At 35.5% G+C, this 25883-nt stretch overlaps 1 protein-coding gene across 1 annotated transcript in view; it reads left to right on the top strand.

Moving 5' to 3' along the window:
- Window positions 1-24264, top strand: part of MIPOL1 (mirror-image polydactyly 1) — a 312908-nt gene extending 288644 nt beyond the window's left edge. The window contains exon 13 of the mRNA XM_053595277.1: window positions 23522-24264. Within this exon, the coding sequence (XP_053451252.1) occupies window positions 23522-23588 (67 nt within the window). The 3' untranslated portion in view covers window positions 23589-24264. The remainder of the gene's footprint in view (window positions 1-23521) is intronic.
- Window positions 24265-25883: the final 1619 nt, after the last annotated feature.

The raw sequence follows: 25883 nt of genomic DNA, 5'->3' as shown, positions 1-25883 counted from the left end.
TGAGACTCTTGTCTCAAAAAAAATAAATAAATAAAAAAGTGCATGTATCCTAGGAATATGTTTTTAAGTAGTTATTCTGGATAGCTACATGTTAGTGGCAGATTAATAGATATGAATCATATTTCTTATTTAGGGGGCAAAACAAAAACCTGTAAAATTTTTGTCCATGGTAAGTTGAATTCATATTTTTTTTGTACACTTTCTGTGTCATGGAGGTACATTAAAAACTTCTAAATATCATTTAAGTAACAATTTAAGTGTGATAAACTTACATTAAGTAAATGTCTTTAGAAGGGAATGATGGGAATGCATCAAAGAGTCACTTTAGCAGTCATGTTGTCTTACTTATTTTAAAATAATTCCTGCTTAATGAAGTTTTATTACTCATTAGAATTTGACCAGGTCCTAAATAGTTAACCTATCTGGCTGTCTAATTCTTTAATGAGTCTTTACTTCCATGAAAAAACTTAGGTTTGATACCATTTTTCTGATAGATTTTTGATCACTTTCAGAAATATCCCCATTACCTGCTAGAAGGTGGTTGTTTTTATAATATTTGTAATTGGTTGATCTAGGTGTTCCATTTTGTTATTGTAAATTGAAAATTTAAACACAAATTATTGTAGGTGGATTAATTGAGAAAGTAAATGTATGCGTTATAATAGCTCTGCCAAATATAAATATTAGATTTTTCCAGATCTCAAAAATAAATTTATTTTATTCTAAGTACAAAAATGTTATAGAGAAAAATTCTTAATAGATGAAAGAGGAAAGATTTAAGCATTTTCTTATTCATAATTATAATGGTAGAAAACTGGTCAATTTTATTTATGTTTTTATTCAACATATTTTTTAAATACCTACTGTGTGCCAGGAATTGTGTTAGGCACTAGAGAACAAACTCAAACTTAACTCAATGAAGTAAAATATCTCTCAGGAGAGACGAGTATTTAAATATTCATACAAATAAGCATATAACTAGAAACGATGTTTAATGTGATGCATAAAAATTGCTAAGAGCTATCGGGAGATCCAGTTTTGATGTGTGGTAGGGGAAGAGGCTTTTTTTCTAAGCTTGGACCAGAAGTATAAAGTAGGAAGTGGGAAAAGATTTCCACATAGAAGCCAAAGGAAAGAGTGGCATGTTGGAGAAACTGAAGGAAGATCTTAGCAACAGTGTGAGGGCCATTTGTAGCAAAAAGGAGGATAAAGTAGAGCCAGGGCTTACAGAATAGTGGTTCTCAACCTGTGGGTCACGACCTCTTTGTAACAATGAAAATACATCCTGCATGTCAAATATTTATATTATGATTCATAAAAGTAGCAAAAATACAGTTATGAATTAGCAATGAAAATAATTTAATGGGGGTCACCACAACATGATGAACTGTATTAAAGGGTCGCAGCATTAGGAAGATTGAGAACCACTGTTACAGAACCATTTAACGTTTGGTTCAGTTTTCATCTTTTAATTTATATTTTTTACCTTTATCTTACAAGGCCTAGAAGTTATTGATGGATTTTAATCAAGGGACATGTTTTGATATACATTTTTAAAAGGTTAGCACCAACTGCTCGTATGTGGAAGGTAATTGGAACAGGAGAAGAGTAGAAGTAGATGGACTCGTTAGGGAGTAATAGAACTGATGAATCGTGATGACTTGGTTGAGGGTGCCATTGGAGATGTAGGGAAGTAGTGAGACTTGAGATCTATTCGGGCAGTAGACTTCCTGGAAAGATGCAAAATATCAAGGAGAGCTCCAAGATAATTTGTCTTTAGCAATCTGATGGATGGGAATACCATTTATGGAGATTGGGAAAACCAGAGAAAGAACAGAGTTGCAATGGAGCAACATTTATAACAGGTTGAATTTGAGTAGTATGGGAAATATCCAGATGCATATCCTTCCTGATATCTTAGTTTCTCAAGAAAGGCCTTAGATTTATAATAGATAATCCTTCAGAATTGTTAATAGATCCATTTAAGAAAATCCTTGGGATTTATATTACTTATATTTATTGTAAAAATTTCTAGTGAAAAGAAGATAACCTACTTTTATCTTCTGATAAAATTACCATCAGGCTATATGAGGAATCTAGGTAACATTGTCTGGTGTATTTGATGTCTGCAATACCAGGCATGACCTTAGAACACTAGTTAGTTACTATATTTTTCCTTCTAATAGAACAGATCATTTTTATCTGAAAGTTTCATTGAACCACTTTGCTAAGAATCAGTTTAGGTTTCAAAACTATCTTATTCATACATATGTGTCAATTATTTTGTCTTAGAACTCTTCTTTGCTTGTGTATTTTCTGCTAATAATGAACTTGCTTCACATTAAAATATATGATGGATATAATTGAAACAGATAAATATATAATTTCAAACCATAACTCATGTTTATACTTTGCTTTGGAATAAGTTAAGCAAAAAGAAAGTATCAAATGTACACATTAAAGGCTTTTTTGAAAGACAGGTTTGTAATTTTCCCTGGAAAAGATGTCCTCTTTTTTTTACAGGCTCCAGCTAGTTCTTGAGAGATGGACCACTAAAAGAAAGGACTAAATACAAACACACTTAAAACTATTGTAGACCCTCAAGTTCTCATTGAAACCCAACTGGAGATGGTTTTGACTTTTCTTCATAAATTCTTCCTTTACAATTTGCAGAACATAATCACCATTTTAAGTGAAGCATTTTGCCTATTCATGAATGTAATTTACACTGATGTGTCCAAGAAAGACAAATATGTGTATTTTGGTAGTGCTTTAAAAAAATTAACTTTGAAATTACATTCTCTTCAAAACTGTCATCTTTCTTAGGTGACTTTCAAAAATACAAGCACTGATTATTAATGTATACCCAATAGAAAATATTATAAAAATATAATTTAAATATTAAAAATTACTTTGAGTGCTTAATAGACCTATATAGAACTCACCATCCCAAAGCTAAGGAATATACGTTCTGCTCATCAATCTGTGAACATTCTCCAAAATAGATCTTGGGACACAAATCGAACTTCAACAAAATCAAAAGAATTGAAATTGGGCAGCACCTGTGGCTCAGTGAGTAGGGCGCCAGTCCCATATACTGAGGGTGGCGGGTTTGAACCCAGCCCCAGCCAAACCGCAACAAAAAAAAGCCAGGCATTGTGGCAGGCACCTGTAGTCCCAGTTGTTTGGGAAGCTGAGGCAAGAGAATTGCCTGAGCCCAAGAGCTGGAGGTTGCTGTGAGCTGTGACACCACGGCACTCTACCAAGGGTGACAGAATGAGACTCTGTCTCTAAAAAAAAAAAATAGAATTGAAATTATACTTTATATCTCAGACCACAAGGCAATAAAGGTGGAACTCAACTCCAACAAAAATTTTCAGCCCCACACAAAGGCACAGAAACTAAATAACCTTATGCTGAATGACACCTGGGTCAAGGAAGAGATAAAATAGGAAATCATTAACTTCCATGAGCATAACCACAATGAAGACATAAGTTATCAAAACCTGTGGTACACTGCAAAAGCAGTCCTAAGAGGGAAATTTATTACATTAGATGCCTATGTCTGAAAAACAGAAAGAGAGCATAGAGAAATGGAAAAAAAAGAGCAGTTGAACCCCAAACTAACAGAAGAAAAGAAATAACCAAAATTAAATTGGAAATAAATGAAATTGAAAACAAAATAATCATTCAGGAAATTAATGAAACAAAAAGTTGGTTCTTCTAAATGATAAATTAATTAATAAACCACTGGCCAGATTAACCAGAAATAGAAAAGTAAAATCTTTAATAGCCTCAACCAGAAATGAAAGGGGGAAATAAAAACTGATATCACAGAAATACAAAAGATTCTTGCTGACTACTACCAAGAACTTATGCCTAGAAATATGATAATGGGGAGAAAATGGACCAATACCTGGAATTATGCCATGTCCTTTGACTTAACCAGGAAGAAATAGGTCTCTTGAATTGACCAGTATCAAGCACTGAGATTGCAGAAACAATACTAAAGCTTCCAACAAAAAAAAGCCTGGGACCAGATGGCTTCACATTAGAATTCTATCATATCTGCAAAGATGTGCTTGTACCTACACTGCAGAACCTATTCCAAAATATTGAGAAGGAAGGAAACTTCCCTAACGTTCTATGAAGCAAACATCACCTTGATTCCAAAACCAGGAAAGGACCCAACTAAAAGGGAGAACTACAGACCAATTTCACTAATGACTACCAATGCAAAAATACTCAACAAAATCTTAGCTAATAGATTGCAGCTACACATTAAAAAATATATACATCACGATCAAGTAGGCTGCATCCATTTAACATATGCAAATCCATTAATGTTATTGACCATATCAATAGAAGCAAAAACAAAGACCATATGATACTCTCAATAGATGCAGAAGAAGCATTTGACAAAATTCAGCATCCTTTTCTAACAAGAACACTTAGGAAAATCGGTATGGGGAAACATTTCTTAAGCTAATTATAACCATCTATGACAAACCCACAACTAACATCATACTGAATGGAGTAAAACTTAAAGCTTTTCTACTTAGAATTGGAACTAGAGAAGGATGTCCACTGTCCCCACTGTTATTCAACATTGTGCTGGAAGTTCTAGCCAATGCAGTCAGGCAAGAGAAAGATATGAAGGGCATCCAAATGGAGGCAGGGGGTCAAACTCTTGCTCTTCGCTGATGACATGATCTTATACTTAGAAAGCCCTAGAGACTCAATTACAAAACTTTTGGAAGTGATCAGGAAATACAGTAATGTCACAGGTATAAATCCAGTGTCCACAAATCAGTAGCCTTTGTAAATGCTAGTAACAGCCTAGTTGAGAAGCAAATCAAGGACACAACTTCCTTCACAGTAGCTTCAAAGAAAATGAAATACTTAGGAATATACCTGCAAAAGAGGTGAAGGATCTTTACAAAGAGAATTATGAAACCCTAAGAAAAGAAATGGCAGAAGACATTAGCAAATGGAAGAACATACTATGCTCTTGTCGGGGAAGAATCAATATTGTTAAAATGTTCTATTCTACCCAATCCAGTCTACATATTCAATACAATTTCCATTAAAATACCAACATCATACTTTGAAGAACTGTAAAAGATAGTACTTCATTTTGTATGGAACCAGAAAAAAAAACCTGTATAGCCAAGGCTATTCTTAGTAATAAAAACAAAGCTGGAGGCATCGCTCTATCCAGCTTCAGGCTATATTACAAGTGCACAGTAATTAAAACAGCATGGTATTGGCACAAAAATGGAGACAGACATATGAAACAATAGAAAACCAAGAGATGAAACCAGTCTCTAGTTGCCATCTGATCTTTGATAACCAAACAGAAGCATACAGTGGGGAAAGGAATCCCTGTCCAACAAATGGTGCTGGGAAAACTGGATAACCACATGTAAAAGACTGAGACTGGACCTACACTTTTCACCACTTAGAAAAATTGACTCAAGGTGGATAACAATTTAAATCAGAGACGTGAAACAATAAAAATCTTAGAAGAAAATGTGGGAAAATCTCTTGATGTTAGACTGGGAAAGATTTGATGACAAAGACTTAATAGTAATCACAACAACAACAAAAAATGGAACTTAATTAAGCTGAAAAGCTTCTGCATTGTTACAAATGGGACAAAATATTTTCACGGTATGAATCTGACAAAAGGGTGATAAGTAGAATCTACAGAGAGCTCAAATTAACAAAGAGCAAACAGTCCCATGTACTACTGGGCAAGAGATACGAACAGAACCTTCTCTAATGAAGACAGACAAATGGCTATCACCGTCCCTGACCATCAAAGAAATGCAAATCAAAACCACCCCAAGATACCACCTAACCCCAGTGAGAATGGCCCACATCACAAAGTCTCGAAGCTGCAGATGCTGATGTGGATGTGGAGAGAAGGGAATACTTTCATACTGCTGGAGGGACTGCAAACTAATACAACCTTTTTGGAAGGAAGTATGGAAAATCCTCAAAGAACTCAAATTAGACCTCTCATTTGATCCTAGAATCCCATTACTAGGCATCTACCCAGAAGAAGAAAAAATGCCATTATCATAAGAACATTTGCACTAGATTGTTTGGCAGCTCAATTTACAATTGCCAAAATGTGGAAACAGCCTAAATGCTCCTCACCCCAGGAATGGATTAACAAGCTGTCGTATATGTGTACCATGGAATACTATTTAGCCATTAAAAAGATGGGAACTTTACATCTTTTGTATTAAACTGAATGGAGTTGGAGCACATTCTTCTTAGTAAAGTATCACAAGAATGGAGAAGCAAGGATCCAATGTACTCAATTCTAATATGAAGCCAGTATATGATCTAATACATACCTACAAATCCATTCAAGGTGGGGAGCAGACGATGGTGAGAGCTGGGAGAGAGGAGGTGGGAGGGGGATGGGTGTGCTCCCACTTAATGGGCACAAGGCTACAGTGGATAGCACACCTCTTGGGAGCAGGACACAATTATAAGAAGGACTTTTCCTAACAGATGCAAACATTGTAACTCAATTCTTTGTACCCTCAATAAAAAATAAATAAATAAAAATTGGAAACAATATTGTTTTGTATCTTTTATAGAATAGAGTGCATGCAAGTTCTGTGTGAAAAGAATTGCTTTTTAATTTGCTGTTACAAACAATGCTGTAAGTGATCAGCCTTCCTTAAACATATTTTTATATAGTGTTTTTGATATTAATTATCTTTGTGCACTTTTTTCTTTTAAACAAAGATTAGTTTTCATCAATTAAAAGTCCAGTAGGTAATAGTTTTCATAGTCTAATACCAGTTCAGATTTGTTTACCATAGCAAATAAACTATTTAGTCATAGTTCTTCAACCAGGATAAATCTTTAGAAATGAGCATTTTAAGGTTCAATAAATGAAGAAATGTGTGCTTTTCTAATTTTGATAAAATTGCCAAGTTGTTCTTTTAAAAAGTTGCATCGGCTCGGTGCCTGTAGCTCAAGTGACTGAGGTGCCAGCCACATACACCAGAGCTGGAGGATTCGAATCCAACCTAGGCCTGCCAAACAACAATGACAACTACAACCTAAAAATAGCCGGGCATTGTGGTGGCACCTGTATTCCCAGCTACTTGGGAGGCTGAGGCAGGAGAATCACTTAAGCTCAGGAGTTGGAAGTTGCTGTGAGCTGTGATGCCACATACTCTACACAGGGCAACAGCTTGAGGCTCTGTCTCAAAAAAAAAAGTTACATCAATATCTAATAATCTATGAGAATTTTCATATCCCTAAGAATTCCCTAGTATTTAATAAATGGTTAACCTTCCAATCTAAGAGATAAAAAATTATATCTCCTATTAGTTTGCATTTCCTTAGGAATTGGGTTAAGCATTTTTGAATATATTTTTCTTTTTATGTGAACTGCTTACTTATGACCTTTTCCTATTTTTTGTATTGGACTTTAATTGATTTTTCGTGATTTATAAGAACTCTTTGAATAGGAAATAAATTAGCTTTTTATTATATGTGATATAAAGTTTTTACTGTTTACAATTTTTCTTTTTTTAAAACGGAAGTTTTTTTCTTCCTTTTTACAGTGCAATGTTTATTTGTTAAATTGTGGTATTTTTATGATAATCGAGAAAGTTGCCTTCCTTACGTTCCTTATTTGAGGTTATTATTATTATTTATGATTATCTACCTGGAAAAACGCATTAGAACTATTCATAAACTTGGTCTTTGTGCACTTTTTTCTTTTAAACAAAGACTTGTTTTTATTAATTAAAAGTCCAGTAGGTAATAGTCTTCATAGTCTAATACCAGTTCAGATTTGTTTACCTTAGCAAATAAGCTGTTTAGTCATAGTTCTTCAGCCATAAATCTTCTCTTCCAAAGCAAATATCCTTCAAGGATAGAACAAACAGGATCACAACACAATGAGAGCTTTAAACCTTCAGATGCTAGCTCAGCTTCATTTGGGAGTGGGGTATGAAAGGAAATCACCTGATATAGCCTTGTCTGTATAAGAAAATCTGTCTCTTTCGATTGAAATTAAAATAATTTTTAAAATATTGTAAATACTTAAGAAATTGCAAGGGGTTGATTTATGATGTAGACAATACAATAAGTAGTTCTTCCATCTTTGTATACATTATGTCCCCTCAATTTACCTTTCTGGGAAATTTCTAGCTATTATTAAGAAGTAAAATTCCATAATCTGCATAATGTGAACATGAAATAAACTTTATTGTCACAGAGCCACATGTAACTTTTAGGCCTCATTGTCTCTGTCAGGCTTATCAGATCTCCAAACCAAAGGAGAGTTCAGCAAGAAATAGAGGAGAATGGGAAGAGAAAAAAGTTTACTTTTATTTTTGGAATACCCTCTCGTTCTCTTTAGTAGTTACACACATGTGTTCACCTTAATCGTGAGAAATATTAACTATGTTTTTGATAGACCAAACGTTTAGAACATTTTTACTTTATTCATCATATATATATTTTGCAGATTACTAAAGCAGTACACCCTAATTTTAGAAAATAATTTAAAATATAGCTAAGCTACTTGGTGTTTTTACAGAATGTTTTTGTACAAAGCTGGTCTTGAACTCCTGACCTCAAGTGATCCTCTGTCCTCAGCCTCCCAGGATGCTAGGATTACAGGTATGAGCCATTGCTCCTGGCCTTATCTTGCCATCTGTGGCTCAAGCAGCTAAGGCATCAGCCACATACGCCTGAGCTGGTGGGTTCGAATCCAGCCCGGCCCGCCACACAACAATGACGGCTGCAACCAAAAAATAGATGGGTGTTGTGGCGGGCACCTATAGTCCCAGCTACTTGGGAAGCAGAGGCAGGTGAATCGCTTGAGCCCAGGAGTTGGAGGTTGCTGTGAGCTGTGATGCCACAGCACTCTACCCAGGGTGACAGCCTGAGGCTCTGTCTCAAATAAAAAAAAAGGTGACACCTATGGCTCAGAGGAGTAGGGCGCCGGCCCCATATGCTGGAGGTGGTGGGTTCAAACCCAGCCCCGGCAAAAAAAAAAAAAGACAATTATGAATAAGATTAATTTTTTCAACTTTATGGTTGACAACACCTTAACTCCTCGCCATTTCATTATGAATGTTAATACAAAAATTTCTTGTTAGTCTGACAGCTTCTTGTATGAAATTTAAATTTTTGTCATTTTTTGAAAGATATACATGTTAGGTTTTCCCGGAAAGTGTGGTCTGTTGTAGGGAAAAGAAAAGCAATGAATTCAATTGATTTTCATCGTTCCTGTGTCACAAGATTTAGAGAAAAAAATTCATCCAAAAAATAGTTTTGTGTACTTAGCACCATATTAAATTTGATGGAATACATTAAAAGTGTTCCATACCTTCTTTACCCACGAGAAGTTTATAACATTGGTATTTAGTAATTTCCAGATACTGCTGGAGTAATCACCCACATAGCTAAACATTTAGAGAGGGCACAAGTTCCTGGAATTGTTAAGTTAAAGAGTCTCTAGTATCTTGTAATGTGTATAATGCTCCATGCTATTAATGTATTAATATGCTTTTCACCAACTATTATTTCATAGAATAAAATAGTACTGAATAATCTGCTAGTTGTTCAGTGCAGGTAATACAGGTGGAACTTGGCCTTGTAGGGTGGTGGGATATGAGTAGGTAGAGAGGAGAGAAAGAGGATAATGTAGAGGAGAGAAACAGCAGAGATGCAGCGGCACGGTGGGGGACAGAATCTATGAGAGAAGACATGCGGACATCATCCTGGCTGGAGCAGAGACACCTGGGGATGACATCAGGTGGGCAAGGTTAGGCTGAATTGTCAAGAGCAGGGGTCCTCAAACTACGGCCCGTGGGCCACATGCGGCGGTGTGAATTGTCTGTGTTCCCGTTTTGTTTTTTACTTCAAAATAAGATATGTGCAGTGTGCATAGGAATTTGTTCATAGTTTGTTTTTTTAAACTATAGTCCGGCCCTCCAACAGTCTGAGGGACAGTGAATTGGCCCCCTGTTAAAAAAGTTTGAAGATGCCTGCAAGAGCCTTCAAAAGTATGCAGAGGCATTTAGATTTCATTCAATAGGAAATAAGAAACCATTGTAGAGTTATTAAAGCAGTAGTGATTATTCCATAAAAATAGCATTTTAGGAATGTAAATCCCTCACTTAGCATTGGAAGTTAAACTGAAGCAGGTTTGCATAGAGGTGAGAGTACCAGCAAAGAAGCAAGCATGATAATACAGCGTAAGAAGAGAGACAAATGCTGCGCTGTGCAGGCTGTAGCAATGCGAATGGGGGGAAGGGATTCACACTGGACTGCTGTAGGGAAAATATGATTTGATGACGAAGAGATACGAAGGGTAAAGAAGTCACTATTTTAAGATTTTCTGCCTAAGAGATAGTGGCAACACAGTGCCATTAATAGAATGTCTTTAGTTGAATGCTAAGAACGAATTTCATTTTCTTTCTGTGTAACCCTAACTTACAAATTTATGAGAAAAAATATTAAGTTGAGTTTGAGAAAAGTACTGCCAGGTGGCAGATATAAAACTCATCAAAATTGGCTTCGAGAACCTGAACAGCAAAAGAAGGAAAGGGCTTCTAAGGATTCTTCTCTGGGAATAATAGAAATACCCATGAGAATTTCTTTGGAATGATAGCAATTTAGATATATAACCCCATTTCCCAAATAATTAAACTCTTTCTGTGGAGTTAGGTGCTAAAAGTCAGAATGTCCAAAGTTATTCTGAATGATAAAGATTATTCTTAAGAGCTGTATCCCAAGCCATTCAAAGATAGGCCAGATGTCAAGGCTGCACTTTGAGGTGTCATCCTTCAATATGTAACTCCTCTACCAGGCAAACAGCAGATCAGTGTCTGAGGTGATGCTGTTCAAATTGGGAAGAATTATCTGAACCAGGCTGGCATATGAATATTTAAAAGTTCAGGTATAAGCAGCTGAGAGTAGTGTGAAGAAAGAATTCTACTAATTATTTTGTTTGAAAAGGCACAGGCTAAGGATGGGCTGTTAACAAAGATTTGCAGTAACTTCATTAAGGTGGTCTGGGTGATTTACTCAAAAGACGTATTTCTACCAAATTTAGGTAACAAAACACGTACAGGTGAGGTAGACACTGTATATTGCCCAAATCTAAACTAATCCAAGGAGAAATAATAAATTGTAATTTGTGCGTGTCATGCTTTGTATAGTTTTTGAAAATCCTTGAGTGTTCTATTAGGAAACGGGCTTGAGGTTACTCTCTTCACACACGTGTGGGAATCACTGCATCAATTAAGATGTCAAGGCTGCACTTTGAAAAAAAGTCATTTTCATTGGCCTTACAGAGCATTCTCCAGGACTTTGTAAATCATAACAATTATAAATATATAAAGCCTTATTTATTACCTTTGCTATCATTTTTAAGGTCATTTCTAAAATATAAAGATCTATTATATGTATATATTTAATAGTACAAATACTGTAAGTATAAAAATGTGGGAAAATCCATCTCTGTGAATAAATCACCATTGTAAATAAATTTGAACGTAAGTACAATTCACATAAGATGATTGTAACTCAGTACCTGATGCAGTTTATAAATAGTGTCCTCTCGAGCTGCTCCTGTAGCTCAAAGGAGTAGGGTGCCAGCCCCATATGCCGGAGGTGGCAGGTTGAAACCCAGCCCTGGCCAAAAAACAGAAAAAAAAAAAAGAAAAGAAAGAGGGTATTTCCATGCTGTTAATTTACTATCAAAGAATAATCTGGGCCCCAAGAATAAAGCCCATTAATCCTTAATACTAACACTTTAACGCATGAAAGGAAGATGTGTGTGATTTAATTTCAAGTTATCTATGGTGCTTGAAAAGTATTAACTGTGAAGTGAATGGATATTAAAGAATGAAAATTACATTTACAAGTGGCATATAAAAATCAGGATTCAGAAAAAATGCAATTCAGCTTTTCTAGGCACATAGAATTCCTTTTCTATAAAATACAAAACAGTGTATATGTTTGAAATACATGCTATTTTTTGAGATAAATGAAAATATAAACCTGTAATATTATTCTTATGTGAAATAGGCCTTTATAACATTTTACCTTTTATATATTGTTGTGATGGCAATTCAAATTAAATAAAGTATATTCCATGATGAATATGTATCATAAAAATTCCAGAGCCAATTTGCTTTTTTATCGCTATATTACTTACCAAAATTTTGATATTTGAGAAATATGTATCTCATTTATATAAAGAATTCAGGACTGTGTAAAATATTTAAGTCTAATAACATGCCCTTTTAAACTGCCAGAAAGAACCAAAGAGGCGAGGATTGGTGGCTCACGTCTATAATCCTAGTACTCTGGAGGCTGAGGGGGAAGGATTGTTTGCAGTCAGGATTTCAAGACCACCCTGAACAAGAGCAAGCCCCTAGCTCTACAAAAAATTGAAAAATTAGCCAGGCATGCTGGTGCATGCCTCTTAGTCCCTGCTAGTCAAGAGGCTGAGGCGGGAGGATCACTTGAGCCCAACAGTTTGAGGTTGTAGTAAGCTATGATGATAACACTATACTCTAGCCTAGGTGACAAAGTGAGATCCTTTCTCAAAAAATAAATAAAAAATAAAAAAGATAATTTCCTAAATGTCCAATAATATCATGAATAAAATTATACTTTAAATTTCTATTTGTTATATAGTAAAATTGACAGTAAGTTGACCACCCAAGGGACTGTACCAAACTGGTCAACACACAGGGAGATGGTCAACATAAAGAACTAGGCCTGCTGTACTGATACCAGACATACATTTTACTTTCTTGTACAGCTTTTATTAGAGAATATCATACAAAATCATACATATTCAAAACAGTAAAATCATACATATAGTGTCATACAAAATCAATACATTCACTTTTTTCATGGTTTAATCATTCTTTCTGAAACAAGAGTCAATCTTGGTCTATTTCTTATTCTTATTACAAATGTAAGTGTAGAAAGCACTCTTCTATACTGGCCACACCACTCAACATACCTGGGCACTTTTACCCAGAAAATAACTTGAACTGCGTTATCAGATGCTGGGCATCCTCTTCTTTTGGAGTCTTTGCCATTTCTATGTCATTCTCACTTGCTTCTTCATTTCATCAGCTGCTTCATGAACTTTTACACTGGTTTATACTTGAGTTTCAATATCACTTGGAAAATTGCTTCTGGGTCAGATTCAAAACAGGTTGCCACATCATCATCATTGCAGCAAAACCTTTAAAATCTGCTCTTTTGAGTTCCGCCATTGGAGATGGGCTGACTGATGGGGACAAAATATTGTGCTCTTGGGTTGTGACACATCCAATTCTTGGAAGTTTCTATATCATTTCTGACTGAACTTTATTCCAAGTAGAACTGATCCAGAGGACAGCAGCCAGAGCATTAACTGAAGCAGCAGATGTGACTGCTTCCAGAGGGAACACAGCCTTGTGTTTTGGTAATGACCTACTGCAGGAGCTAGGCTTGAGAGTGCATTTTCAATGTTTTGATGAGGCCTTGGTCAAGAAGTTGGATTTTTGAGGTCATGTTTGGAGACAGACATTTCAGTGTCATGTTTGTGAGATGATTCACTTGTGGGTGGCCAGGACAGTTGTCTAGTATCAGTAGAATAGACCATTTCTTCTTCATTTCTCAGTTGATATACTTACCCACTCAAATAGGGCACTGGTTATGTGGGTGCATTTGTTTGATACTCAAGGGAGCTCTTCCAGCTTCAGGTTCTTGAATGCACAGGACTTTGCCAATTTACCAGTCACCAGGGACTTTAGATTCTCTTTGGTTGAGCTAGCTCAAAGCAAAACTGTGAAACATTCTGTATTTGTCACTCTTTGTGACCAGGCTCCTGTCGGGCACCACCTTGAAGAAGAGATCACACACATCAGCGTTAAAGATGTCATTATCTTTGAAGCCTCTGGTGAAGTCTGGGATCTTTTCGATGAACTCTTCCACAACTTCTACTGGAACTTCATTGGATTCACCACACAAAACTTTTCTCGGAGATCTTATGCCACAGTTTAAATCACTTGATGCTTGGAACTCTGCCACCCCGATTCCTGTGCAATTTTTGATCAGCTGGTTAGATCATCAGCCCAGAGATTCAGGTGTTAACTGCTTTTATTTGTTTGAACCAGCTTAATATGACTTCACTGACTTCATCACGGCAAGTTTTCCTCCTGTTCCACTGTAGGTCTCTGCTTTTCTTTTTTTTTTTTTTTTTTGTAGAAACAGAGTTTCACTTTACTGCCCTCGGTAGAGTGTCGTGGCATCACACAGCTCACAGCAACCTCCAACTCCTGGGTTTAGGCGATTCTCCTGCCTCAGCCTCCCGAGTAGCTGGGACTACAGGCACCCCCCACAACGCCCGGCTATTTTTTTGTTGCAGTTTGGCCGGGGCTGGGTTTGAACCCGCCACCCTCGGCATATGGGGCCAGCGCCCTGCTCACTGAGCCACAGGCGCCGCTGGTCTCTGCTTTTCTTAACATATCTTTCCAAACACTCATGTTTATGTTTTTGGATGTTGCTGTGCTCTTGCTGACATCAAAATGTTCTGCCATCTGGCTTCTACTTTCCAGAAAATGTAGAAGATCAACATTTTTCATTCATCGTCAGCTCTTTGTGTTCTGTCCTTTGGGACATCATGTCTCAATTAACTATAAAATTTTTCAGTAACTGTAGGATGTACCTACAATTCAGACAAGTCTTTAACTTCGAAAAAAATTTTCCACAACATGTGAGAAACAATAGGACATTAGGCCTAATCCAACATGTAATAATAAAAAATGGAAAAAGAACCTATATTAAAGAAAAAAATAATGCAACTAAGGGGTAAAGCCCATACTTTCTACCCCTTGGTGTAGACTCATCTAGTCAAGATTAGAGGGTAAATTTATATTGTGTGTCACGGTTCAGGTGGTCAAGATACAACTTACAGAGGTGGTCAATATATAGAATAGAGGTCAGTCTTCTACTGAGTACATGTGGTGCATGTCGGATCTGTGAAAATTAGGTCAACTTAAGGAAGTGGTCAGCTATGGAGGTTCTACTATATACAATAACTTTCCATTTATTGAAACCAAGGATCAATTCTCCATAAGAAAACCTTGAGGACAATATAATCGAGCAGTTTTTAAAACCATATATAAGAAGGAAATAACTTACCATTCTTAATTTTTAACAAAAGATAATCTAATAATAGTGAAACTTTGATGTTTTCAATAAGACAATGATACAATTAATAAACAGTCCATTTTAGGTAAAAGATACAAGGGTCTTCTCTGTGCCTTCAGATGTATCTTAAGCAAATGTCATGTGGGTTTTCGTAGAAGCTGGGGAGCAGGAGGAAAAACACAAACACTGGAATAAGAAAAAAGGGACTTTCTCACTTATCTATATCCTTTTTAAAAAGATACTACTGAAATACCCTGTTTCTTAGAAATCAAAAGAGTTTTTAATGGAGTAGTTAAAATGCCAAGGTTGGCCTTGTTATCAGTTTGGTTTTTCCTGGATTCTGTTACATGTCTGCTTATTTTTGACTCTCTTGATTCTCCCATAGATGATACATAAGCAGTCCACATCCATGGCAACTTCATTCTTTTTTATGCTCTTTTATTCTCCTGATAAATTGTGAAGTCAAAAAGAAGAGCTGGAGATGCTGAGTTTTATAATCAGTAATTCATTGTTACCACATTAGCTAAATTCCTACTGATACAAAAAGGCTAAGCTTAACTTAGTGCTCGCTTAGCGTGAAATTTTATCTAACATCTTCCTCATCAAGCCCCCAAGCTTCTTCCATTTAAAGTGGGAAATTTCTATTCTTTTCAGATAACTACTGTATCATTTAATGTTCTTCTGCAAAGGCCAGTGACTAAATAAAAAATTTGCTACAAATCTTCCTATCAAGTAATTGATTTTCTTTTATTCTTGAAATGTACTTTTATGTGTGGGGGTCATCATGTAAATTTCTATTACTTTAGAATTAAGAATTCAACTATGTTCTAAAGAATGTAATTACACTTTATGTGTATGTGATATTTGTTGATAAACAATATCTTATTCATTTTTGAGACTGCTTGAGCTAGTTACCAAGTATATAGTGATGAACAAAATATACATTGTCCCTCTCCTCATGGAGCCTCATGGGATTGTTATTGAGTCTTCTTGAGACTCTTACATACAATTTAAATATCTTCTGATAGTGAAAGAGCCCAATAAAGTTGTCAGTTGATCTTAATTTATTCTATTATCTAAAATCATCTTCTAATGTTAAGTTAGAGGCTTAAGCAAAATAACTCCATTATCTTCTGTTAAGTACTTGCCTAATAATATCATCCTCTGCACTAGTGCTGCCATAGACTAATTGGAATCCAAGGACAATCTAGACATCGAACCTACAAAGTCTTTATTAAGCCCTGGGCAAAATTATACCAAAGTTATTATTTTAAAATCCAAAACTTGAAATGAAATTAGCTTAGAGAGACTATGAAGAAGGAAATACAGTTTTAATGCTTCTCTGTGTCCTAATTTTTAAATGGAGTGAAACTAAGTAAAGAATGCAAAGTTTTGCATATTTTGATTGTTATGTACATAATTTTTGTTTATTAATAATCTAAATAAATATTAACTGATATGATTGATGAAATTTGTCAAGGTTACATAAAAGATAGTAAATATTAGTCTACATTTAAAATATAAGGTACTTTTCAGTGCCTCGTCTACTTTGGATGTTAGTGACTTTGAAAAGGAATGTCATATGTTTAACCTAAGCACAGTTGAATATATATGTGCTAATTTTTTTAATGTTCTGTTTAATCTGAATGATAAATCTAAGTTTTGTGCTGTTTTGTACAAGCATGGCTAGAAAGTAAAGAAAATTATAGTTACAGGGGGATATATGGCTGAGGGAGTGTTTTTAAAAGTGGAAGACACGTATTATGTTTGTGGACTATGGAAAAGGAGACTATAGAAAGATACTAAAATATAAAGAAGATGATTGCTTTTTAGGGCCTCTGAGGATGGGATCATAAGCATAATTTATAGGATTATCCTTGAAAATATGACTTTTCCTTGGAGACTAAAGGAAAAGAAGAGGGAAGAACACACCTGTGAATAATTTTGTAGGTGTGGTGGAAGGAATTGACAGAACAAATGCCTGCTAGATTCAGTTTTCCCCATGGAGGAGGAAGCAGTTTTCTGCTAAAAGCATAGGATGCAAAAAAGTCTCGAAGAGAAGGTTTAATAGGGCAAGTAAAGGTAGGTGACCAGGGATATGTAAAAGAATTGCTAGGTGGTATTGATGACTCTACTATAGCTAAACACCATAATTTTGTAGAAGACACTCTGCATAATAATAATGTAACTTTTCCCCCATGAGCTCTACACTTTGCAGGTAGATAGGGGAAAGTAAACTATAGAAGTAATTTCATTTTTGACTTCTAGGGCAGTGACCTGAGAAATACGGGGTATAAGGAGACTGAGTGTCTGGGAGAAAAGCGATTAAACTTAGAATCCAGACTGGTCAGAGAAACAAGCAAGTCTATAAAGGACTATTAGCCTAGAGGTGGGGGGGAGGGAAATGAGAGGAGCAAGGGACTGGATGTCTTGATTTGTGCTGAGGCTAAAAAATAAGAGCAATTGGAATAAGACTGTGGTTATTGTCAGAGGCAACTTTTATCTCAGGATTTCAGATCTAGAAGTACTGAGTGATAACAAGATCCAGAGGAAGAAGCTGAAGTGAGAAGAGATAAAGATCATTACTGCCCAGGCAGCAAATGAATAAGACAAGATTATTGACATAGATATTGAAGTTTCATAGCATGAATGTAGTTAGGACAGAGAGGAAGACACTGAATCAGATGCCTGAAACTCACGTTAAATGAATGATATTGATCAAGAGATTAGTAGAAATCAGTGAAGAAGAGGATAGAGCAGTGATTTTCAACCCGTGTGCCAGGAGAGGATCTTAAGTGTGTGCCCCGAAGATTTTTAAAAATCATTAATTAAATTATTTTCAAAAGACATTCAAAACATAGTAAGTATAACCCTTTTTTTTTTCGGCCAGGGCTGGGTTTGAACCTTCCACCTCAGGCATATGGGGCTGGTGCCCTACTCCTTTGAGCCACAGGCACTGCCCCTTTTAACCTTTTTTATATCAACATAATTTAAATGTGCCATGGAAATTTAACTATAGATTCAAGTGTGCTGTGAGATAAAAAAGAAAAAAAAAAGGTTGAAAATGCTGGATAGAGCATGATAAAAATGTATGATAATAAACCCCAAAAGAGGAAGAGCTTTTACATAGATGCAGAAAGTAGGAAAATACTAACGGGGAACCAGAAAAACTCTCCCTCCTATTATACACCTATAATATACGGGGTATATGTCTCAGGGCATCACCATCCACCTTGTCACCAAGACCAGATGCCTGGGAATCAGCCTTCTTGCCCAACAGCCCTGACCCCATTCTGCCTTCAATAGTCACTAAGTCCTTTTGATCCAATGTCCTAAATATCTTTCAAATCTATCCTCTTCTTTCTTCTGCATTGCTGCAGCTCTATCTAATTTGGGCCTTCAATTCTTATTACAATTTTTTTGTGGTGATAAAATATTGGTAACACAACTTTTTTTTTTTTTTTTTGAGGCAGAGTCTCACTACGTCACCCTCAGAAGAGTGCTATGGCATCACAGCTCACAGCAACCTCAAACTCCTGAGCTTAAGTGATTCTCTTGCTTCATCCTTCTAAGTAGCTGGAACTACAGGCGCCTACCGCAACACCTGGCTATTTTTTGGTTGTGGTTGTCGTTGTTTAGGAGGCCTGGGCCAGGCTCGAATGTGCCAGCCCTGGTGTATGTGGCTGGAGCCCCAACCACTGAACTACAGGTGCCGAACCAACTTTTATCATTTTAACCATTTTTAATTGTATTTTTATTTAATTTTTTTCTTTTGAGACAGGTCTCACTTTGTCACCTAGGCTGGAGTGCAGCAGCTATGACTCATTGTCACTCATAGCAACCTCAAACGCCTGTCAAATGATCCTTCTGCCTCAGCCTCCCTAGTAGCTGGGGCTACAGAGGTGACCACCATGCTGGCTAATTTTTCTACTCTTTTTTTGTAGAAACTAGGTCTCACTTTTGCTCAGGCTGGGCTCAAACTCTTTTCTCAATCATGGCAGAAGGGTGAAACTCTCAAGCAGTCCTCCCACCTGAGCCCCTCAAAGTTCTAGGATTATAGGCATGAGTCACCACTCCTGGCCAGTTTTTGTTGTGTTTTTTTGTTTTGTTTTGTTTGTTTTTTTTGAGAGATGGGATCTCATTCTTTCACCTAGGCTGCAGTATAGTGGCACAACCATAGCTCACTGCATAGCTCACTGCAACATTGAACTCCTAGGCTCAAGCAATCCTCCTGCCTCAGCTTTCTGAGTACCTGGGGCTACAGGTGTGTACCACCATGCCTGACTATTTTTTTTTTTTTTAGAGAGGCAGGGTCTTACTTTGTTGCCCAGGCTGGTCTCAAACTCCTGGCCTCAAGTGATCCTCCCTACTCAGCCTCCTAAAGTGCTAGCATTAACCATTTTTAAGTGTGTAGTTCAGTGGCAATAGGTACACTCACATTGTTGGTGCTCAGTAGGGTTTTTTTTTTTTAATAAGGAGCTGTCTGGTCTTCTTATCTATAGTCTAGTCTGCCTCCAATCTCATCTCGACATTCTTGCCAGTGTGCTCTTTCTAAAATTCAAATAATGTTATTAGATGAGGTAGGACCCTTTATTGCTCCCCACTGTCTATATTGGTAGTTTCATCACCAAGTTTTCAGAGGTCCAAGCTGAAGTGAAGAAAACACAGTGTACCAAGTTTGTCTAAATTTTTTCAGCTTACACATTGAGTCAATAATTGAATGAATGAATGGCAGCATTAATCAAGATAGGAAATACTGAAAGGGTATATAAAATGTTAAGTTTTGTTTTAGATATGCTTAGTGTCCTGTGCCCACGATGTGTAAGGAAGAGATAGTGTCTTAAAAGCAGTTGGATACCTGAGTCTGAAATTCAAAAGAGAATTTGGGGAAGAGAGTCTGGATTTGGAAATCATGAATGTTTCAATGGCATCAAGGGAGCAGATAACATCTCTTGAAGAAAGTAGGAAAAGCATAAAGAAAAGAGGATAAAATATATAATAGTCATAGTAGTAAAAGAAAAAAAAAATTTCACCCTTCTGCCATGATTGAGAAAAGACAAGGTATAATTACATAGAAAATTTAAAAATGTTAATTAAAAAAAATAGGATTTCTATCTAAAATATAGATATAAACATATTTCAAGTTTAAATAAAAACTGTATTATAGCAAGTAACAAATTATAACTATTTCCTGATTGTGTACAATAACATGAATTTACTTCCTTATAATCTGTTATTACTAAAATAGCAGATGAAATACACCACAAATACTTTCCCAATTTGACTGAAGAACTAGAGAAAAAAAATTTAATGATAGATAAAGATAAACAATCCATTAACCCGTAATCTAAAATCTGTAAGTTTGTGGAAATAGCTCTGAACTGAAAACAAGGAAACCAGACCCAAGTGTGTCACTGCCTTGTCTCACAACCTTATACATGTATAATTTTACTTATTTACATGTCAGTTACTTCATATTTCAAATGGATAAATTCCAATTCTCACTCTAGCCCTTATTCTATTTCATGAAGCCCTTGAGAAGACGTCGCTGAGTAATATGTAAAGCAACTGGAGCCTATTTTAGTGAGCTACATAATTTTTTAAAGGATATCATTGATTTGGACAGTAAAAAATAGCCTGCAGGCAAATCCTGCAAGGTGCTTCGCCAGACCCACACATCTCCCTTCCTCTTGGCACCATGCATGCTTGGCAGGTGTATTCCATTCCTTACAGGAAGGAATAGGTGCTTCATTGTGTTTCAGAAGTTAGGAAGGTTTTATAGAACTAAGGAAGTGACATTTTTCTCATTTCTGAGATCGAATTTTCATGATTCATTCAACCTGGATAAACTAAGAATGTAGTAATTGTTGAAATGTAGTGGTGACATTGCAAAACATGATATTTAAGTATTTCCTCCTGATCTCTTACCATAGCAAAGTTTAAGACATCTAAATGGAAAGATGTCCTATCTATAGAAAGGAAACAAAAGTAAAATGAACCAATCTGTAAAAGAGAAGCCAAAAGAAGCACAACACATTCATCCAGTAATTTGGGATTCCACTGATTCTGAATTTGTACCAATAATAATACAAAGTAAAGCTTTACTTTTATGAGGAAATTTTTTTGTACTAGTTAGTAGTTTAAGTGATATTATGGGAGAGGGATGTATTTAACCAACTGGAAAGCATATATTCCAGCTTTTAACGGCCTATTCAGAGAAATATTATTAATAGCCTGTCTAGATTTCTATTGGGAATAGATTTCTATTAGGAGTAGATTTCTATTTCTATTTTTAACAATTATTTCAACTTACTAACAGATTTTAACAATAAATTTAGAATTTCATAGTGTAGTTCTGTAATTCATACTAACATTTTTCTTCCCCTACAATTCAAGTTAATGAAACTTTGTCTTAAAGGGTCCATGTAGTTCCATGAATCATAATTTCTGTTTTTTGAGACAAAGTCTCACTCTGTTACCCTGGGTAGAGGGCTGTGGCATCCTTGTTCACAGCAACTTCAAACTCGTGTGTTCAAGCAATCCTCTAGTCTCAGCCTTTTGAGTAGCTGGGACTAAAAATGCCTACAACAATGTCAGGGTATTTTTTTTGGTTTTTGTCTTTTGTTTTTAATTTTTTGTAGGGATGGGGGTCTCACTTTGCTCAGGCTGGTCTCAAACTCCTGAGCTCAGGCAGTCCACCTGCCTCAGCCTCACAGGGTGCTAGGATCATAGACGTGAGCCACCATGCCCAGCCCATGAATCATAATACTCAGAATATGTAAGACAGCACTAGTTTTTGTCACTAGAGAAAGTCTAGCTAATTACAGACTAATCTGTGAATGCAGTGAATTTTCCAGGAATCCTCTAGCTCAGGTATTTATAAAACCACTAGACTGCTGTAGTAGATGTACATGTATAATACTTATGTATAATTTATAATCAAGAAATCTGTAGTAGTAAATCTAAGGAAAAATTTCCTTTTGTGTATTGCTACTATCTTTCTTAAAGCAAAGATTTTAAATACACTGAATTATTCTGTTTCATATTCCTTGTTTTTCTTAACAAAAATTTGAATACGTATGGAATCATCCAGCAAGCTTAAATTAGTTTTCAGTGTTATGCAGTTGATTTGCTCACTTTTTACTGAAACTTCCAAATCATCTCAACTGGCATGTGTAGCACTAAGAATACCCTCATTCCTTTAGTGTCTAGCCCTGTGCTGTGTTTATTTGCAGAGGATTCTCATGCATGGATCCATACAAATGAGGCACACTGTGGAGCAGGCTAGACTGTGTCGCGTACCAGCCTTTGATGGGGGAAGACTGTGTATATGAAAACTGCTGGGCATGATTTTCACTTATAAGGAAGATTTCTTTGTATGTAACATCAAGCAAGATTTTTGTTTGAGGTTTTATGCTTTGGGTAAAGAAAATATAAGAAGAAAACTAATTAATTGTCTGATTCCATCATCTTTTGTCAAACAAAACTCTCACTGATCCACATGAATGTGATCTCCCACCGATGGAATAGCCTAAAACACTGCAGAAGTTACTTCTGAACTTTTGACTCTATTTTCAGTTTTATTGGTGGGTTTTTAATCAGCTAAGAAAAATCAATTTTCTTTGAATAAAAAGCCCATATAAGTCATTCCTAGCTTATTTATAATACTCAAAAATAGATACTTATAGAACAGGAAGTCTGGTTTTATTAGTATCAAATCATTACATATATTTAAATTATTGCCATCATTACATATATTTCATGGGACACGAAATTTTTCTCACCTAGTCATTTACTGCCTGGCTCGATTATCTTCAACTGACTCTGTGAAAAAGAAAAGAATGTAGCGTATGAGAGTTGTAAAGTATACCAACCAATGTGTCCCTTATTTAACTAAGTTAACAGGTGTAATATTGCTGGTATTTCTGTGTTGAAAAATGTACTTCTTTTAGGTAAAAACCAATTCGAAACTTTTCTGCGATTAATACGCCATCCAGTCATTACAGTAAATGATTCATTCACAACCTTAATACAAAACGGTAAATGTACTGAAATGAACATTTTATATTCTTCATGTGGCATGTAACACTGACATAATCCAGGGATCTGGGTTAAAGTTTGTGGTGTTGCTGTTTCTTTAACCTCAAACATTTGGCACTCTGTGGCAGTAATACCTTGTCTTAATGTGACTACAAAGACTGTTGGTCACAGCAAATGCAGTCCTTTTTCAGCCAGAACATTCTTGACAATAATTGCGCTTTTTATTTTCTTTTTCTCCCTATCTTACCCTGCCCCACCCCCAATATAGGTTAGAAAGGCTGGTCGAAGTCCTGAGGAAGAAGGTTGGAACAGGGACCATGAGGACAGTGATCTGACTGAAAAACGACAGTCTGGGGAAGAGCTCACATCTGGTGACCAGGCTGCTTCATTCAACACTGTGTAAACACTGAAGCCTTAACTTAGCAAACAGTTGTTAGAAGTGGGACACTCCAACCACATTCCAAGCCGCGATAAAATCAAATCACAAATGTTTAACCACTTTGCTGCTGACTTGAGTTATTTATCCAAAATATTAACTACAGATTTTACCAATGGGTAGCTATAAGGTTGCCACTTATTTTGTAAGTATTTTATATCTCAGTGTGTTTAATATAAATCTTTTTACTGAGAAACCATTATAGAAGCATGATAAAGTTGGTTAGGATCATATCCTCACATATGGCCCTTTCTGAATCAAAGTGCAGCGAAGTAAATATTGTCTAAGCTTTAATCCACTATGTTAGGTCAAAACTTCAAATACATGCATTTTTCAATAAAGAGTATATTTCTTAACTGATAAGAACAGCTCAGACATAAGAGTGTGTAGTTTCCTTCAATAGATGTACATAATCCTTCTTAGTATTAAAGAATATTTAGTATAGATGTCATGAATGAACTGTATAATTTGCTTTAATAAGAGTTTGGGACCTTAAATTTACATTCATCAAGGCATTATTTTTGTTTCATTACAACTAACAAACTATTTTCAATAAAAAGATGAGATTGTTGATGCATACTTATGAATTCATATTATCAATATTTTTTAATGTTGAGTCTGAATAATGATCTAAACTATAATTAAGCTCTACAAATTGCCAACTCTCTATCCAAAGGTTAGGACACTTTTGGCTTAGAAATTAGCGTGGACCAGCATGTCTTTGTCCTAAAAGGCAAAAAGCCATCAAACCTGTTAAATATTCTTATTGATTATCCTTTACTATATTACTATTTGAATTTTATGTGGAGGAGGGGAATCCAATATATATGTACAGTAAAATTATAATGTAGAAATATAAAGACTTAGAAAAAAGTAAACCTGTAACTTGGTTCATGTTACTTTTTATTTTATTTCAGAGATAAAATACTTACAGCATAGCAGTCACTTCTAATCATAAGAAGTAATAACTAGAACTGAGATTTTATATAATTGGCTATAAGAAAAAATACCTTCTTTTTTTTAGGTTGAACAGATAAGATGCAATAGAAAACGGCTATGCTTGGAACAGGATGAAGTAGAAAAGTAGAGACTGAATTACTGAAAATTTCATAGGCAAACGAATATTTTTCTAAGTCTGTACATTTTTAATTCATTTTAAAGATTGAGCTAAATTCTCTACTAATGTCTATTTTCAGGGTAAGTATATTCAAGAGTATTTATTGCACTATTCTTTCATCTACCATCAGAGATCATACATGGGAAATTTTTTTACTATGCGGTAAATTTATGATGATTTTTCAGAGATGAAAGAAAAGACAAAAGAATCACAATGCTAACAAACCCCACTGCTTCCTCATTAAATCTTATATCCATTAAATTGACCGCAGTTAGAATCACCCGATTGCATTCAAGTTTAAAATTTACTCATATTGCCTACTTTTAATGACCTTTTTAAACTATAAGAATTCAAAAGTAAGAGACAAATAGGGGTTAAAAATAAGCTAACTGGATTTTCTGTATAGTTCTACATATAATTATAGCTTCTCATAGAACAGTGACAATATAAATATAGAAATTGGTAATAGTTCTGTCACGTATGCAGTCTTGTCTCTTGGCTCTAATTAACACCTGTAACAGGTCCCTATGTGAAGAAACCAGTGTCTTTTAAAGAGGTGCAGGTAAGTAGAGAGAAACAGTTCTTGTCACAAAATAGTCCTTTCCCGAACCCTCTTAAATAAATTGCAAGTAAACTGGAATTTTCAGTTTAGCCCTGAAGAGCAGGCAAACTTTTCTTGAGTTATTTTGTCTGGGGTTTTAGAAAACACAAAGTATAGTATGAAGAAATTTTATAATTTGTAAACCTTCCTATGCCTAAAGGATCAGATTTGAACAAACAATTTCTTTAATTAATATCCAGAACTTTTCCAGAGTATGATAAAGTTAAAATTTACAAAACAATTCCAACATGCACTATTGTTCAGTATAGGTAATCGTCCCAAAGTATCACATCTTCTTGAAAATAAGTTGTCTATAAAATTACAAGTATAAAGTATTATGGCCAAATATCATCTTAATTAATTTCTTACACTAAAAAATGTTTACCAACAGTATTCCAAATAATTTTTTTTTGTATGAAGGAATAACCTTGCCCACTGAAGACCACTTCTCTGTATATTCAGTAATAATGCAATTG

The sequence above is a fragment of the Nycticebus coucang genome, chromosome 6 (assembly GCF_027406575.1).
Source record: "Nycticebus coucang isolate mNycCou1 chromosome 6, mNycCou1.pri, whole genome shotgun sequence".
NCBI classification, from domain to species: Eukaryota; Metazoa; Chordata; class Mammalia; order Primates; family Lorisidae; genus Nycticebus; species Nycticebus coucang.
This window is presented reverse-complemented; position numbering and strand designations above follow the sequence as displayed.